This window comes from Frieseomelitta varia, unplaced genomic scaffold (genome assembly GCF_011392965.1).
Source record: "Frieseomelitta varia isolate USP_RPSP 00005682 unplaced genomic scaffold, Fvar_1.2 scaffold_171, whole genome shotgun sequence".
NCBI lineage: Eukaryota > Metazoa > Arthropoda > Insecta > Hymenoptera > Apidae > Frieseomelitta > Frieseomelitta varia.
In genome coordinates this window covers 748,065-765,151 of record NW_025109428.1, presented here as the reverse complement: position 1 = coordinate 765,151, position 17,087 = coordinate 748,065, and the positions used below count along the sequence as shown (strand labels likewise).

General features: G+C 30.1%; 2 protein-coding genes across 4 annotated transcripts; one reads left to right on the top strand and one right to left on the bottom strand.

Moving 5' to 3' along the window:
- Positions 1-566: 566 nt before the first annotated feature.
- LOC122538670 (ribosomal oxygenase 1) lies at positions 567-3,901 on the top strand. Of its 2 annotated transcripts, none has more exons than XM_043672925.1 (6): positions 567-593; positions 1,374-1,954; positions 2,034-2,311; positions 2,487-3,219; positions 3,320-3,506; positions 3,690-3,901. In XM_043672925.1, exons 1-6 carry the CDS (start codon positions 582-584, stop codon positions 3,759-3,761), a joined length of 1,863 nt encoding a protein of 620 aa, XP_043528860.1. In that variant the 5' UTR covers positions 567-581; the 3' UTR covers positions 3,762-3,901. The 2 variants fall into 2 exon arrangements, with proteins under 2 accessions (XP_043528860.1, XP_043528861.1); XM_043672926.1 differs by lacking the exon at positions 567-593 and adding an exon at positions 851-1,017 and having other exon boundaries at positions 3,690-3,900.
- A 132-nt stretch (positions 3,902-4,033) lies between these two features.
- Positions 4,034-15,897, bottom strand: LOC122538671 (multiple coagulation factor deficiency protein 2 homolog). 2 transcript variants are annotated; one of them, XM_043672929.1, is made up of 5 exons: positions 15,432-15,897; positions 6,317-6,476; positions 5,263-5,349; positions 4,769-4,929; positions 4,034-4,382 (listed from the first exon to the last, which is right to left on the bottom strand). In XM_043672929.1, the coding sequence occupies exons 2-5, from the start codon at positions 6,466-6,468 to the stop codon at positions 4,252-4,254; spliced, it is 531 nt and encodes a 176-aa protein (XP_043528864.1). In that variant the 5' UTR covers positions 6,469-6,476; positions 15,432-15,897; the 3' UTR covers positions 4,034-4,251. The 2 variants fall into 2 exon arrangements, with proteins under 2 accessions (XP_043528864.1, XP_043528863.1); XM_043672928.1 differs by lacking the exon at positions 15,432-15,897 and adding an exon at positions 9,371-9,525.
- Positions 15,898-17,087: the final 1,190 nt, after the last annotated feature.

Here is a 17,087-nt window from a genome sequence, read left to right as displayed (position 1 = left end):
ATCTTGTATATAATCTTGTATAATATCACAAAAATAACTTCAAAGTCATAGGTGTTTATTACATTTATATAATGTTACATTTCAACGCTGTGTGGCGTTATTTTCTCGCTTTATAATATGATTTATTACAATATGTATTATGGAGTTGCAAATTATGGAGTTAAAAAATCACAACTTTGCTTCAAAAATTGTAATATGGATATGTTTTAGAGTATTGCTATAATTGCAGCTAAGTTGCAAAAAAAACACACATGAATTCCTAAAGTGTGTTCATTTTCGTTTGGATAGATCGGTTGGGTCTATCCTTGAGAGACGAGCTTGATGTTTGTCAAGTTCAGATCTCAACATCAGTGTTACAATAATATAAAACATTTTTACAAAAGGGTTTTTTCTCATAATGTCTGAAATTAGAGTTCTACTATACCGACGTAATTTTTTTTTGCTGATCGGTATTGTAGACCTTGAGACACGAAGTTCCATTTCATGTCCAATCTATCCTATCCTTTAGTCAATGGTGGTATCACTATTTGAACTTAAGGATCGGTATTTTGAATTCGCTGCTAAAAGAGCACAATTTAATAATGAATTATGATGTATTATGACTTCTTTTATTAAACTATAAATTTAAATAATAATAAGCGACAATAAAGCAATAATATATTTTATCATTCAATACGTATTTATTATTTAAATATCACTACTTTTCTATGAAGAAACTTTTCTATTAGTTAACACAAGAATATTAATCTGAATTTTAATTTAGATGATGAAATGAAGAATTTGTTAAATAATGAAATTTTGAAAAAAATTGTGAATTGAATATCGCTTTCAAATAGATGTTTAAATTAATGTCAACTTTTATTGTTTTATTTCAATATGACGTACAGTCGTAACCACGTGTTGTGACAGTGATAAATTCAATTTAAGAGTTTTTTTAATGATAGCAATAGTATTAACCAATTATTGAATTTAATCAAATCATCATTACAAAGTTTATCGATATACATATGTTTCACGGTAATATTACAAAATTTCAAACATTCTATGAACATGTTAATGAAACATTACAACATAACCTATTATTCACCGGTTACATTATCTATTTATAACTTATAAATTATCATTATACTATAAATTATTTCATTATCTACAATATGTAAATTAAATATATGTTGTAGTTATTTATTGTTATATTTGTATATTTTTATTATTATATTTAAACATATAATACAACAGTTTTGTATTGACATGAGTTAAAAAAAAAAAAATATAGGTTAAGGAAAATATTGAATGATATAAAATATACTATTATAAAGTATTATACTAATTAAATTGTTATTCACAAATATCATTTTATTATTACATTTTTACAGATGCTTAAGTACCGTGAACCAATATCTGCATTTGCAATGTATGCTATGAAGCGCAAAAATGCAGAATTATCGTCAAATTCAAAAAAATTAAAGAGAAAACACAGTTCCTCAGATAAAAGAATAGTTTTAAAGAATGACGCAAAATTGAAAGTGCAGGAAAAGGAAAAACAGACATCTGTGCATAAAAAGACTCAAGAAACAAAGAAAGCTCTGAAGATAAATGAAATTCAAAATGTAAACAAAATTTCATCTAGAACTTCTAAGAAAAGTAAATCAATTCAAAAGCCAATACAGAAAGAAGAAGATAAAGAAATACAAATTTCTTGTTCAAAGAAAATTGAATCAAAAAAAAAATTAAGAAGTTCTGTCTTAATGACAACTACAGGTATTGCAAAAATGAAATGCATTAAACAAAAGCAACAAAAACGAATTAAAAACAGAAGATTAACAAGACAGGATACTCAAGAGACTGCTAATACTAATTGTAACATAACTGAAGAAAATCATAAGAATCCGTTAACAACAAGTCGCTCAGTATTTGAATGGTTAATACATCCTATGAAAGTAGAAGACTTTTTTGAGTAAGTTTAGAATAGTTACATTTTATTTGTAATCAATAATAATTAATTTAATGAATTTGTGAATGATTTCTTGCTCCAGAAAGAATTGGGAGAAGACACCTGTTCATATTAAGAGAAATTTTCCCAAATATTACAAATTACTTATGTCTACTCCAATGTTAGATTCCATATTGAGGGAATCTCATATTTTATTTACAAAAAATATTGATATTACCTCGTATGAAAATGGCGTAAGGGAAACGCATAATCCTGCTGGCCGTGCAGTTCCAAGTGTCGTTTGGGATTATTATATGAATGGATGTTCTGTTAGAATGTTGAATCCACAAACATATATACCAAAATTACATTCATTAAACGGTATTCTCTTGAAAAGGAATATTCATCACTCAACAATTTTTTCAAATAAGAACATAACTTTCTAGTGGAAAATTTAGTTTCTATTTAGTATAGTTTTCTACTCTAGAAAATATAATTTCTATTTAATTTCTGTATATCATTACCAAACATAACGTAATTTATCGATACTTTCCAGCTACACTTCAGGAATTTTTTGGCTGCTTTGTTGGTGCAAATTCCTATTTAACACCTCCTAATAGTCAGGGCTTTGCACCACATTATGATGATATTGAAGCCTTTATATTACAAATTGAAGGTAAAAAGAGATGGAGATTGTATAAACCACGAAACGAAAACGAATACTTAGCAAGATATTCTTCAAAAAACTTTTCACAATCCGAGATTGGTGAACCTATATTAGATACGGTTGTAAATGCAGGAGATTTGTTATATTTTCCACGAGGAACGATTCATCAGGGTGAAACTATTGATGATACACATAGTCTTCACATTACACTAAGTGTTTACCAAAAAAATAGTTGGGGTGACTTTTTGGAAAAGTTGCTTCCAAATGCATTAACAGCTGCTATAGAAACAGATAGTGAATTTCGAAAGGGATTGCCTATTAATTATTGGAGACAATGTGGATTTGCCTATTCTGAAATTCAGAACAGTACCAAAGATGAATTTAAAGAAAATATAAAATATTTATTCAGTAAATTAATAGAATACATTGATATAGACAAAGCAGCAGATTTAATGGCAAAAAATCACATTCATGACTTTTTACCACCTGTTCTTTCTGAAAATGAACAGAGATGTTCTGTTGTTCAAGATGGTGAACAGATGATTGAAAATGGAATTGTTGAAAACAGAGTAGAGATAGAACCTGATACAAGAATTCGATTATTAAGATCTCATTGTATAAGGTATGGTCTAGCAAGAATTGTAATACTAATTATTTATAAATTTATTTCAAAATTTATATCGAAACGAAAACGTTATTTAAAAATGTTATTCGTCGCGTAGGTTAATTAAAGAAAATGAGACATTTAGGATATATTATTCAACTGAAAATTCCAAGGAATATCACGAGTATGAACCACAATTTTTAGAAGTTGGTGAAGAGTTTATACCTGCTATTCAAGATATGATATTGCGATATCCTGAATTTATACGCGTAGAAGATTTGCCAATTGATGGTGAAGATAATAAGGTAAAAAGTTAATATTATAATAGGTAGACCTTTCGTGCCTTAGTTAAACTTAGACTTTATAGTTTAATTAAATTAGTAACAGAACATTTGATAATGAATATTCGGATATGAAAAGCTCAAGTGTACGATGTTTTTCATTATATCTATTGAAAAGATAATTTAACATTTATTTGTATTTGACAGGTACAGATAGCTAAGGATCTTTGGGAAAAAAGTCTTATTGTAACAGACAACCCATTATGTGTTTTGGAATAATTGTACATTTGAAATAATTTGTAAAAAAAATGAATAAACATACAAATATCAAAACTCAAAAATTCCTAAAAGTATTGATAGTGCAATTTGATATGCGTATACATGTAATATGTATTACATTATCTAAATACATCTTTATAATATAATTTTTTAAATGTTTGTGTATTTACACAATATTAAAACGATATAACATAATAAATGAAATTAATAATTGTATCGTGAATTTTTTATATTTTTTTAAATAAGAAAAGAACAAAATAAACGATATACTGTTTTACAGATTAAAATTGATTGTATTAAAAATTACAGTATTTGTACATTTCAGTAGAAGACAATGTTATACATAAGTTGATTAGAAAGAAACAAAAAATCTTATTTCGTATATGTTTTCAGCATAAATTTGTGTTACATAGAATTCTTTTATATATTCATATATTCATATATCTTTTATATTCATATATTGACCAAAGGCATTGCATGAGATGTACTTTTAATTGTCCAATTTGGTATTCCGTTTCGCTTGAGCAATGTGATCTCTTTGTCTTCCAAGTACATATTCAATATATCCTAGATATCCATCATGATCCAAGTCATCTTCCCTCAGTACTCTATCTACAAGTTCTTTATAAAAAAAAAATAATTATTACATTTTCAGTTTTTTGTATCTTTATGTATCTAGACTGCTCTATGAAGTAGGATATTTCAATTATTAAAAACAAAAAAGAAAAACACATGTAGTTTCAGATTGTAAAGTGTTAAACAGCCAAGAAATATGTTCATATACAAAGATTACAGGAGAAGAACACATCAAGTCGAATTTTCTATTTCTACAAAAGGAAATTCCAATTGATTAAAAAATACAATGAAAATATGAATTTCATATTAGTTAAATATTTAACATTTTGTGATATTTTGATTTTATGACAGTATCATTTATTTAGTATCTTTTAATGATATTTCTATATGAAATATTAATCTGGAAATATAATAATTGTAGTTATACATACCTACGATCCAAGGCAAATCATCTTGGTACTCCATAGTTCTGATATTTTCACTCGAACTTTCACGTTCAGCTTCGGCGAGTCTGTTCTCGTGAAAGGTATGTTGAATGGCATAAAGAATCTCTAATCCATCCAATTTAGCATTATTGTCGATATCATGAATTCTACGATTAATACAGCTGTTATGATCTTTTGAATTGATAAAATTACCATTGTAAATTTACCATAGATAACATCGATCATTTTTATATTTATAATTATTTATAAAACGTGTCGAACCATAACTATTGGTGAAAATTAAAGAACAAAGAATTTTGATGTACAAGTACAAGCATACATAATTACTTCGTATGGTGAGATATGTAAAAAAAAAAATACACATCACAAAAAAATATTCGAGCATATATCTATACTGATCTGCAATTGTATGTGTATGTCAAAAATGATTTACTTTATCACTGTAAATTATTAATATTTTATTAATATTACAGACGTACTTAAAGTAATGAAATTCGATTTCCTGTTCGGTCATATTCGAAAAGTCCAATTGCTCTGCCATTGACCCCATGTCTTCTTTCAAGTGGCTGAAATTTTATATTTATATTTCGAATTTTTGCACATTTTGCACCATTAATAACTAAAATACCAAAGTACAAAAGCAGTGCAGACATGTATAAGACAAATAATACTGTAAATTCAGAAAACAACTGACTGCAAAAAATAATGTATCTGTTACTGGAGTGTTGAATAAATAAATTTTTTTATGTATTCTTTGATTTACGATTAAAACGAGGTTCGAAGAACAACGGAAGAAATGATAATTCTACGTGAGGAAAAATTATGTAATATTTAACAATAAGTACAAATGGTCATATAATAGGTGATATAATATTTCTGAAATGTATGTAAGTTTTTAAAAATACTTTGAATAATCATACAATGACAGACTTGGCTATTTGGCAACTATTCCATCTCTATAATCATATAAATAATTCAAATAATATAAATTCGAACGCATCATTATTTTTAAAAATGTTTTTTTTATTAATTTTCAGAGTCCTAGATATTCTCTAAAAATAATTATTAGACATTGTTCAACTATCTTCTAAGTCAGAAAATTCCGTATAACAACTTCTGGAATATTCTCAATAAAAATGAATAATGTGTATCATTGCCAGTTTTAACAATTATATAGAAATACAACTTTAATTTTTAATGAAATGGTACAATCTAATTATACCACGCGGACACATTTGGTTTTGAAATCCCTTCTGCTAAATTTTATAACAAGTATTTATAGACAAACTATTCAAAATTTTACGAATATAAATCAATTGTAGAGCAAGCAGTAAGGTATATAAAAAAGTAATTAACAAATAAAAGAGATCGTCGAAACGAACTTTCTAACGAGATCAAGGCGCATCGAGATTAAATTCAAAGTTGCGTGGAAGTTTAACGCTAGAATAAAAAAATAAATAATAAGGTGAAACAACGAACACATACTTAAACAAAATTATGATACTCGTGTAAATGAGTTAAGTGTTAACTAACGTAGCATCCTGTAGTAGTTCCGCATCTTGTGTTATTTTAACATCTTTCTGCGGGGCGTAATGGTGGTGAGAGACAGGGCTTCGTGGATGATGAGGTCCACGTAAACCATCAGAAAATCCCACACATAAACCGATCAGAATTGTAGTTATCATTTGTTCGTCTGAAACAGTTTAAAAACGATGATTCTCTCGTAATCGTTGCAGGGATTTCTTTTATTGAGACAAATTGGAATCTTCATGAAGATTATACTATATTAAACTTCGCCATATTATTGTAATTATGATTGTGATAGCACATAAATTATATAATTAATCTTAAATGAAAACTATAAATATTATTTTATCTCTTTGTTCAATTCTACTTATGAAAATCTCTAACACTAGTACTTGTGTATCTTGAATTTCACGACAAAATTTAATTCTATTCTTTTCCTACTTATAACAGTGTTGGACAAGTTCTATCTGAAATAACGAACCATTTCAAATACTTTATTAATTTTGTTTCCAAACGTATCGTTTTCATCTCAATACTTAAAATAACAAGGTAACTTATAGAAAAAGTTACTCGCAGAGAAATAATTCTTTTAAGGTTTAACATAGTTGGGAGAGAATGTTTAAAAAAATCGAGTATTTCATCGACGCGATGGCCAAACCTGACGAAATCATCGCAAACAATAAAAATTTCAAGCAACGCGTGAAAACTGAGAAACTCAGCCGACGCTGCGTGATATTTTTTTTCAATGGCCAGCGACAATAGGACCTGCTGAGACTTGCCGATCGTCTATGTTGCCGTGACATTGCACACTGCCACTTGTAGGGGCTGAACACCCGTTGGCTAGCGACAGATGGACGGTAGAGGGGGTTCTAGTAATTATTATGCGATTACCCACAAGCCCATTGATTTAGATTGGACCCCGGGGGGCGCAGCGCACGATGCTCTGGGCCCGTCTTCAAATTTGCTACACATCACTCGTCAGGAACTTTGCGATCGGTGAAACCCCTATGAAACATGTACACTGAGAGTGTCTATATATGCATTCCGTCTAATTCAGTCTCTGACACTCGGATAAAGTAAAATTCGACTATGGGCAACAATGTACTTGTCTAATGATATGAAATATAATTTTCATATAATTTTTTTTTAGTGTCGTTTCTTAAAAAAAAAAAAAAAGAAACAACTGAGAATCTGTACATTCATGTTTTAGTTATTTTTTCTTCAGCAAATCAATTTATCAAGACAAGTGTCCACATTCGTGTGTATTATTAAAAATAATAAGTAAAACTCTAGAATGACTAGAAAAAATTAATTTAAAATGAAGGTAGCTTTGTTAAATTAATATAACAATCGACCAAGAACCAGTTGTGTTTCATATCTAAACAAGTTTCAATTTTAATTCAACAGTTCCGATATTTTAAAGTAGTGTTGAAGTATCGTAAGTAGAATATTCATTTGGTTAACATTAGAACCGCTAAAGTGATTAAAATGATTAATTCATAACATTCCAGAGAAATTTGACAAATTTACAACCGTATTCGTAACGAACAATATTATAATCTTTTATAATGAACAAAATTATAATCTTTTTTCCTATTCCTCGCATACTAATTTCTCTAACTAATATTTTAATTGTCAATAGTTTTAGTTTCCTGATGTGCTCCAAGGTTTTTAACGAGAGTATACATCATTACCCCCAGTCAACCAATATTATAAACACGTAAAAATTTCGACGAGGATGAAATTAATTGAAAATTTCTACGATCTAAAAGATGGGACAGCCAAGTATACCGTCGGTCGTTTTTGAACAAGTGCCAACAGGAAGAGACGAGCAAACAAAAGTGCCGCGTTCCAGTCATGTTTGCGCTCGAATTGAACATTCGAAGATTTGCGTGGAGAACAAACAAATACGCGAGATAGGTGTTAAAAGACAAGCGAGATTGACAGGAATCCAGGGTACTTAGGAATCAATTTTATATAAGCTTACGGTGGTCGAGTGAAAATGCATATGTTGAGGGGGCCTCAAGGGGCTTTTGATGCAAGTGGACCCCCCCAGGAGTATACACCCCAGTTGGAACAGAACACCCTTGATTCCCTCCCCGCGCTTTGGTGTCGAAATCTATAAATAATTTATATCATTTGGCCCATTCACTGAAAGAGCCCATATGTACCTGTGTCGCCTTACAGGGGACCTGTGACCGCTCGTAGATTTTTCCCGCAGAATATCGCTCGGATCGAGAATCTGGATCGAGAGTATGCGCGTAATATTTATTCAAATATACCGTGTCATTATATTCGACACATGTAACGTGTACGCTATTGAGAATGTCAGCTGTATCGGATATTAACTATTAATCGTCAGACTGAGGTACGGACGTAGATTAGAAAAAATAATAATAAAATAATAATTAATTGTTAGAAATCATTGCAGCGATAATATCAAGACAGTCCTGTTTAAAAATTATTAGTTTGAAGACATGTTTCAAGTTCAATTTTCACACGAGAGACGAGAAAAGACACGAAGCAATGTCCTCCTTTTCACGTTTTTCTCACAGATAGTTGTTGAACAAAATTATATCTACATTCAAAAAATGTATACTCTCACTGTGAAAAGTATCGACAATCTACGAATCTCGAAATAAATCGAAAGATGATCTCGTTGAGTCGCGATATCGAATAACTTTGTTCCTCGTGTAAAAGCAAAGATACAACAACGATGCAACGATAGACAAGGACAGAAACGAAATTGTAAATGAAACAACTGCTTTTAATAAAATTGTTTTCAAGAATGTGCAAATGTCCCGACACTTTTCAGGATTTGTAGTATACTCTTTCGAACAACCCGCTCTCCGTCTCTCGATCCCCGGCATCCGTGACTATCGAAACGACAATCTCGAATCGAGGAAGTTGCAACCAACCCTCTATTTCGCCTCGGATTAGGTTATCCTAACCTAACCTTAACTCGAGACGAGACCGAATGAAACTCCCTGTTCAACTTGAATCGTACGAATTTAATACGTCTAGTTAAATTAATAAGCAGAACGTGCTGTTCTTCTTTACCTGGATCTTCTGGACGATCTCCCGGTTATTGTTCTATGAACGAAGGTCGAACTTCCGTTCGATATATATATATATATATATATGTGTGTATGTGTGTGTATATATATATATATTTTTTTTTAATTGGTCGATCTTTTCGACAGTTGTTTTCAACTGGGCTCTCACTTCCGCAAAACGCGTGACATTTATCGACGTTCTTCGACGGAGTTTGCGTATTCGAGGAGTTGCTCGCCCGTCGTACCTTCGCGAAGCGGGATAATTTGCTTTCGAATTTTGCATCTCGGAAACGATACTATTTCTGGAATTTGTATATCGGTTATATTATATTACTATACTATATTAAATGTAATTGTAGTAAATTTTATACTATATAATATTATACTATATAAATATAAATATAATTATAATTATGATTGTAATAAATACTACTATAGTAATATTATACTATATAAATATAAACTATTAAACTATATTATATATACTATATAAATATAAACTATTAACAATATTATATTACTATACTATATTAAATGTAATTGTAGTAAATTTTATACTATATAATATTATACTATATAAATATAAATATAATTATAATTATGATTGTAATAAATACTACTATAGTAATATTATACTATATAAATATAAACTATTAAACTATATAATTATAGTAAATTTTATAAATATAATTACATAAATATAATATAAATATTTATATAATTATATTTTATAAATATTATTACTATTACTATTTTAATACTATTTTAATACTATTTTATAAATATAATTATAGTAAACTATATAAATATAATTATAGTAAATTACAATATCTTTCGAAACTAAGATTAATCCCTTAAGGTCTACCTTCGTAACATTGTACTCGTTAACGCTGTAAAATTTTACATTCTTTTGGAAAATAGTGTTTCTATGGAACTGATGAACATTCGTAGAATAATAAAGCAAATAATAAAGCTGGTTGTAGTATAATAAGAAAACAAAGTAAGAGTAACAAAGTAAGGAAGATTTTTAAAAATTCAGTGAGTGCTTAAGGGATTGAAAATCGAAAAGGGCATTACTTTTCGAATACTTTGGTTGATTTGTATTTGATAATCATATTTGAATTTAACCAAATTGCAAATTACAATGTAATATGATACCATAAATAATGTATAATTATAGAAATTAACGATACAGTAATACATTGTAATAATACAATAATAATATAATGACAAAATTTACTAGGATTATATTTATATTTAATATAGTATAATAATAATAATATAATATTTCATGTTATGTATATATAATATTTCATGTTATATAATATAACCAATATACAAATTCCAATTAGAACTAGCTTTTTCTGGAATAAATTCAAGATCATAAATTTAAATTATTAAAAGACAGAGCAATAGTATTTTACTACATAGTTCATTATAATTGTTATATATTATATACTTTATATCACCACCAAATCGTAAAGTCCAAAATGTAATATTATTGAATAAAATAATTTCTGGTGTATAGAATAGTAAAACAATTCTACGTATAAATCAGAAGCACACAACAAAATTTTACAATAAAAATAATTTATTACAGTAATTTATTATAGTATAAATATTTGAATTCTTTTAATTTTTATCAATGACTGGATAGTAAATGAATTTAGACAGGAGAAATGACAAAAATAATATTTAAATAAATCTTTGAAATTTCTTTTTAACCATAATTTATAATAAAGGTGTAAACCACGTATTTTAATAAATTATCTTGCAATTTAAACTTTTGATTTAAATTTATATATTCGATATATGTTTAATATAGACATATATATATATATTTTTTTTTTTTTTGAGAAAAATGCATGTTGAAAAATATTTTCGAGTTATTTCATTGTCAGTATATACTTTACATTGCGTTAGCTGCACTTTGCTATATTAAATTTCATTACATCGCAGTTTACTATGATGGCTCATTTTTTTCCTCTAAAATTATGAGATACGCCGAATAGTCCATCAAGATAAAAAATTGGCCGAAAATGAAGGTATAGACTTTTCTTATTCGCTCTTTTTTTCAAATATCCTGTTATTCTATCAAATTTCCAATAATAAAATAACAAAGTGCTGATATTTCGTTGGCGTTATCAGAGTATGATGCATTTTTACGTTTCTAATAAATATCCTGCAACTTTCACTTAGTCTATCAGAAAATACAAAATCATTAGACTACTGTCAAATTCAATTCTTCGAAGTATTCTTCATACATACCAAATGATTTTGTAAATGTGTATGCAGGGTGAATCACGAAACCTAATCGGTTTAAATCACTTCATTCGAGTGAAACGAAAATTTTTTTCATTTCATATACGACACACATGCTTCAAATAAAATCGCAGCTCGTTATAGCGTTAACATTGTAGTGAAATTTCAAAATATTCCTTTCTTTTCAAAATACTTCCATGACCCGCTGCATTTAAAAAAAAAAAAAAAAAAAAAAAAAAAAACTTGAACTCGAGCGCAGCGATAGGAAGGTGAACGCCAAGTCAATTTCGAAGGCAATTATCGAAAGGTCAAAGGATCGATACGAAAGAGAAACGTGCTTAAAAGAGTTTCAAGTACAAAGAGACAATTGACAACAAAAAAAAAAAAAAAAAAAAAAAAAAGAAAAAAAACTAGCTGTAATGTATATATGTACATGTATAATGTATGTACGTGCGTTGAGTTGAACGAGAGTTTCAGAAAACAAAGGTTCGTGCGTTCGTTGGGGGCATGCGTGGGCAGAGGAAGAAGGGTGATGAAAAATGCGAAGACGAATGAAACAGAGAGATGTACAGCGAGATATAGCGAAAGTACGGCGTTTGACAGAAACGGAGATGAAATAGGCAGAGGGTGACCGAGTAAAAGGGAGGAGAAAATGGTGGAAAGGGAAGATGTAGCGTGCGAAAACAGAGAGAAAGAGAGATAGAAAGATAACAGAGGTTAGTCCTACCTAAAATAAGCGAAAAAAGGGGGATGAAAAACGTGAGGAGGAACGAAATGGAGAATAGAGGAGCGAAGATAGAGAGAAGAGAAAAATACGCGAAAGTAGGTATAGCGAGAAAAATGAAGAATTGAATGTTACCTGTGAAAGAAAATTTACAATTTACAAAAAGAAAAGAAAAAAATAATCAAAAGAGAAAGAGAGAGAAAAGACAGAGATTGACAAAGTTAGTGTGCAAAGTTTGAAAGAAAAAAATAACAGAAAAAGAGGGAGAAACTCAGGATACAAAAGTGGAGAAAACGGGGAAAGAATGATCTAAGAAATAGAGAACTGGGTGTTACTCGTGCAACAGTTCGAGGTTAAAAAGCTGCAAAAATAATCGGAAAGTGGAGAGAAAAAGAAAGGAAGTGAGTCTAGAGAAGAGGACGAAGAAGAACGATTGAGAAATTATGAAAACGAACGAGGATGGGAGGATTGAAGTTGAGAAAACGAAAAAAGGAAGAGACAGATAGCTAGAATTGAGATACAAAAGCGGAGGTCAGAGAAAAAATTCGGAGGAACAGTGAAAAAGGACGAACTTAGACAGAAGGGGGGTGGGGGGGAACAGAAAGCTGGATATTACTTGCGCGAGGATCAAAGTTAAAAAGACGAGGAAATAATGGAAACAGAGAGATTCGAGAGTACGAAACCGGTGGGAAAAATGGAGAGAGGCGAACGTTCTCCGAGACAGAGAAAGAGGACGAAGAAGATGGTAGATATGTTATACACGTTCGAAGGGAGAGAAGCAGCGAGAGAGAGAGAGAGAGAGAGAGAGAGAGAAATTGTGAGAAGAACACGAGGGTGAGAGGGTGCGTATACGTGTGCGTGTGTGTAAAATAGAGAGAGTGAGAGAGGAGAGGAGAGAGAAGTTGAAGGCAGAGAGAAAGAGAGAGAGAGAGAGAGAGAGGGAGAGAGAGAAGCAGGGTACACGGATGGGTCTCTGGTTGCCATGGTGACCACCGTCGCCTAAAGCTATGCTTTTATTGATTCCAAGCCGCAAACAATGTACAGGAGTGGATGTTTCGCTCTGTTCTCTCTCTATCCGTCTGGATAGTGAGGTATTAACGTACCCCGAAATACCGATACCCATGGGCACGTGCCCCAGAAAAGCAGGGTCACACGAAGAGTCCTTCGATTAATTTGCAAAAGAACCGGCAGCCTGCTGCACGAGCAGGCTTTCCTCTCTTCCGACTCTTATCCTCGAACTCGTCTGCAAAAAACACGCAACTCATGTACAATTGACGCGAATATATTTTTGTGGAAAGTACGCAAGTGTCGAATATCAAACTTTTCAGGTGGAAGAAAGGTGTTACATTAAGTTTAACCTTCTTGTCTGTCTTTTGTGCCAGTTTTCACAAATCGACGAGAATTTTCTTCAAATGCGTAAAATCGAACATCTACACTTGAAAGTTGGTTATACGCAACACGAATAGAAATTTAGTCTGTTCATCTGGTCAATGAAAGAACTTGCAAATGTCACCAATTTGTTATTAAATGTATTGACTTGTTATTTGTTTCTTTGTTGCGTTAATTTTCTTTTTTTTTTTTTTTTGCCTCTGCGTTAATCTGACGTCAAGGGATAAATTAAATTGGGAAAATTTAGAGACGGATATTTTAGCACTATTTTCGTACGTATTTTAGCTATGTTTAAAAAACTTTGAAAATAAAATATCGTAAAAATCAGCGGCCTGATCGTAACTTTTAAACACCAAGAAACAATTAAACTTACACAACAACTACGAGGTTAATATTCATTGCATTTCAACATATCTGTTGATTTAACGAGAGAATAGTTATAGTAATTATTATTTATAATTCATATGTTTCGCTGATAACAATACCTACACAATGACTGCAAGAAGGATTTGTACACTATTGTATTTATTACAGCATTTACAGTGTAATAATTATGTCTATGTAAATTAAATTTCGTATCATTTAGTGTAATACTTTCATACTTACTCGCGAAAATAAAATGCGGAAATGGAATAATTAAAAAAACAAGAATATGTGCCATTGCATTGTTAATCCTTCGATAACTCGTTTACCGAGCAATAATTTATCACAACATTATGAATATACTTCAGTCTCTTGAAATTTCGTAAAATTACCAAAAATACAGTTTCATGGAAATAATTTCATATTCGTAAATTATAAAATCATGGAAAAATATTGAACGAATTCTTGAAATTACGCGAGTATTCTATAAATATTCGTACAAATAAACTAACACTAAGAATGTTCTCTGATTTATCATGTTACGAAGTATTTTAAAAATCAAGCTTCATTTACGTACGCTAGAATCAAACAAATTTACAAAGGAAACAAAAATAAATAAATTTACGAATAACTCTATCGTTGATCTCGTTTATATAATTGTGACATTCAATACTGGTGAAATAATTTCTGACAGAGATAAAAGTATAATACAGATAGGTTGATATGAATCGATCAAGATGTATTATATTTACAACTAGTGATATATTTTGGCAGGTTAAAATAAGAAGATTGATTATAATATTTAAAAAAAAAAAAAAAAACGGCTGTAAAAAGGACCAACCGAACCGTTTCCCTGTGGTACACCGAAAAATCAAATCTTTTCTCTTTATCCGTAACCACCTATTCAAAATCGAATCAATAACAATGAGTGGAACTACCGATGCGAAAGTCAGATCGCGATTGAGTTTTCTACCCGATTACAACGAACAGGACCACCTATTGCGATATCTAGATGAACCGGTATGCCGCCTAGGGAATGCATTTCGTCTGTACGACAAAAACCAGCCTGTCTGTCACATCAACTCGCTCAACAGCCAGTATTATACAGGATGTCTCTCGAATCTCGGTGTTCAAACTTGAACGCAAGTGTGTTTCACAAGTGGGGAAATAAAAAAAAAATCAAAGGTTGAGATGGGCCAAATTCCTGGACTTCTAGATTATTGGAGAGAACTTTTTGTTCCAAAATTTAATATTTTAATATTTTCTCGGTTTTCAAGTATATTTTAAGTAAAACACAAATAGGCAAAACAAATGATAAATTTATTACCTTTGAATAATTTCTATCCAGTGATGTGTTAAGAAGGAAAAAGGTTTGAGCACTCGTTATGGTCCGCAATCAGTTGCCAGCGCAAGTGGTTAAACCTTCAGACGTACGCTTCTGCCTCTACATTTGTTATCTGAAGAAAGCAAAAAATTTACACTGCAGAAGCACATTGAAGAGCGCAATTTGCACCGTCGACAACGAAAAATTGTCGATAATTTGAACTGATACAAAAAAAAGTATCACATAACGATCCACTTGATCTCGTTTTGAAGCGTGAAGCACAAAGTGAAGTCCTTTTGAAGATGATTTTACATCATGTTCGATTTCTTGAAAAATTCAAACGATTGAAAGAAACGTATGACTGAATTTTATCGCTTTACTTTCAGCAGCTGGAATATTGATAATTTTTGATGAAGATGAAATATTTATTTTTTCAGTGATGAAATCCTTTCGTTGACAGCTTGTTACGAAATTTTAGTAACAAATTTTAATAAATAAAACAAAGAGCCACTTGTTATTTTATTATTTGTAGTTGTTTATGATAAAAATTGATTGTACAACGTTTAAAAGATATTTAACAATATCATCACGAATAAATTACTAAAATATGCCGCCATTGAAAATATCAATGTCAAATACAATTTATATAGAAATATTATTTAAATATTTATATATATATATATATATATATATATATATATATATATATATATATATACATAGTCGTTTAATAAACAAATGTTGAATCTACTGATTGACGTGCATTAATATTGCGATTAATAATTTTCCAATAAATTTTACCTCTAATATATTTTTGATCGAATTCGTCACTGTGAAAATTTTACCTCAGTATCTCTTGTGTAAACGTTTTTAGATTATACTTCGAAATGAAAAACACACATCTAGTTTTGGTAATAATCATTACCATCTGTTATCAATTATTTTGTGATCAAGTTTAATTTAAGATTATCCGATTTAATCCCTGTTGAACAAAATATAAATTTCATGCATTTTCAAAAGAATAATTTGAAATTTTTAAATTTTTAAATAACATCTTCCAAAACTGTAACATCCACCTTTTTGATACGTGCAGTCTTTGAATTCTCAGAAAAGTTGTTGAAGTATCTTTGATATCAAAACTAAGTTTGGATTTTATCGATAGAATATTTTTCCCACGTTACGATTCATTTCTTTTTATTAATTTTTCATTACTTCCAATCGATGAATCGTAAAATGGCAAAAATTATGGCGTGAAGAACAATTTCAAATTTTTTCAAATAGAATATTTCCCCTCTTGTTTTTTTTTTGTAAATAAGCGATTTACTCTTTTACGTAATTTTCAGTTTTTCTCTCAGAAAATTATTAACAATTTTCACCCGACAGATAATTCTTTGATTTCTTTCGATGGAATATTTTCAAGTATCACATCGTTTTTTCTTTCACTGTCGTTTGCTAGAAACTACTCTACCCACTCTATCGATAATTTCTCAGAGAAATCACTGGAATTTCGACGTGGAAGACAATTTCAAATTCTTCCAACAGGATACTTTCGAGCCGGTATGCCCGGACTGTTCGTTTTTCACCCGGGATTCACGTGCTAGAAACATTCGGTAGAAACTTAGCGATTAAGTTTCCATGTTTCTCCATAACTTTCCAGAT

Excerpts from the sequence above, each read along its gene's own strand:
- LOC122538670 (XM_043672925.1), top strand. Across the intron at positions 2,312-2,486 it reads AAAATTACATTCATTAAACG|CTACACTTCAGGAATTTTTT; the intron begins GTATTCTCTTGA and ends GATACTTTCCAG. Across the intron at positions 3,220-3,319 it reads TTAAGATCTCATTGTATAAG|GTTAATTAAAGAAAATGAGA; the intron begins GTATGGTCTAGC and ends TTCGTCGCGTAG.
- LOC122538671 (XM_043672929.1), bottom strand. The coding sequence starts at position 6,468 with ATGATAACTACAATTCTGATCGGTTTATGTGTGGGATTTTCTGATGGT. Across the intron at positions 4,930-5,262 it reads ATCGAATTTCATTACTTTAA|AATTCATGATATCGACAATA; the intron begins GTACGTCTGTAA and ends TATTAATCGTAG. Across the intron at positions 4,383-4,768 it reads TGATTTGCCTTGGATCGTAG|AACTTGTAGATAGAGTACTG; the intron begins GTATGTATAACT and ends TTTTTTATAAAG.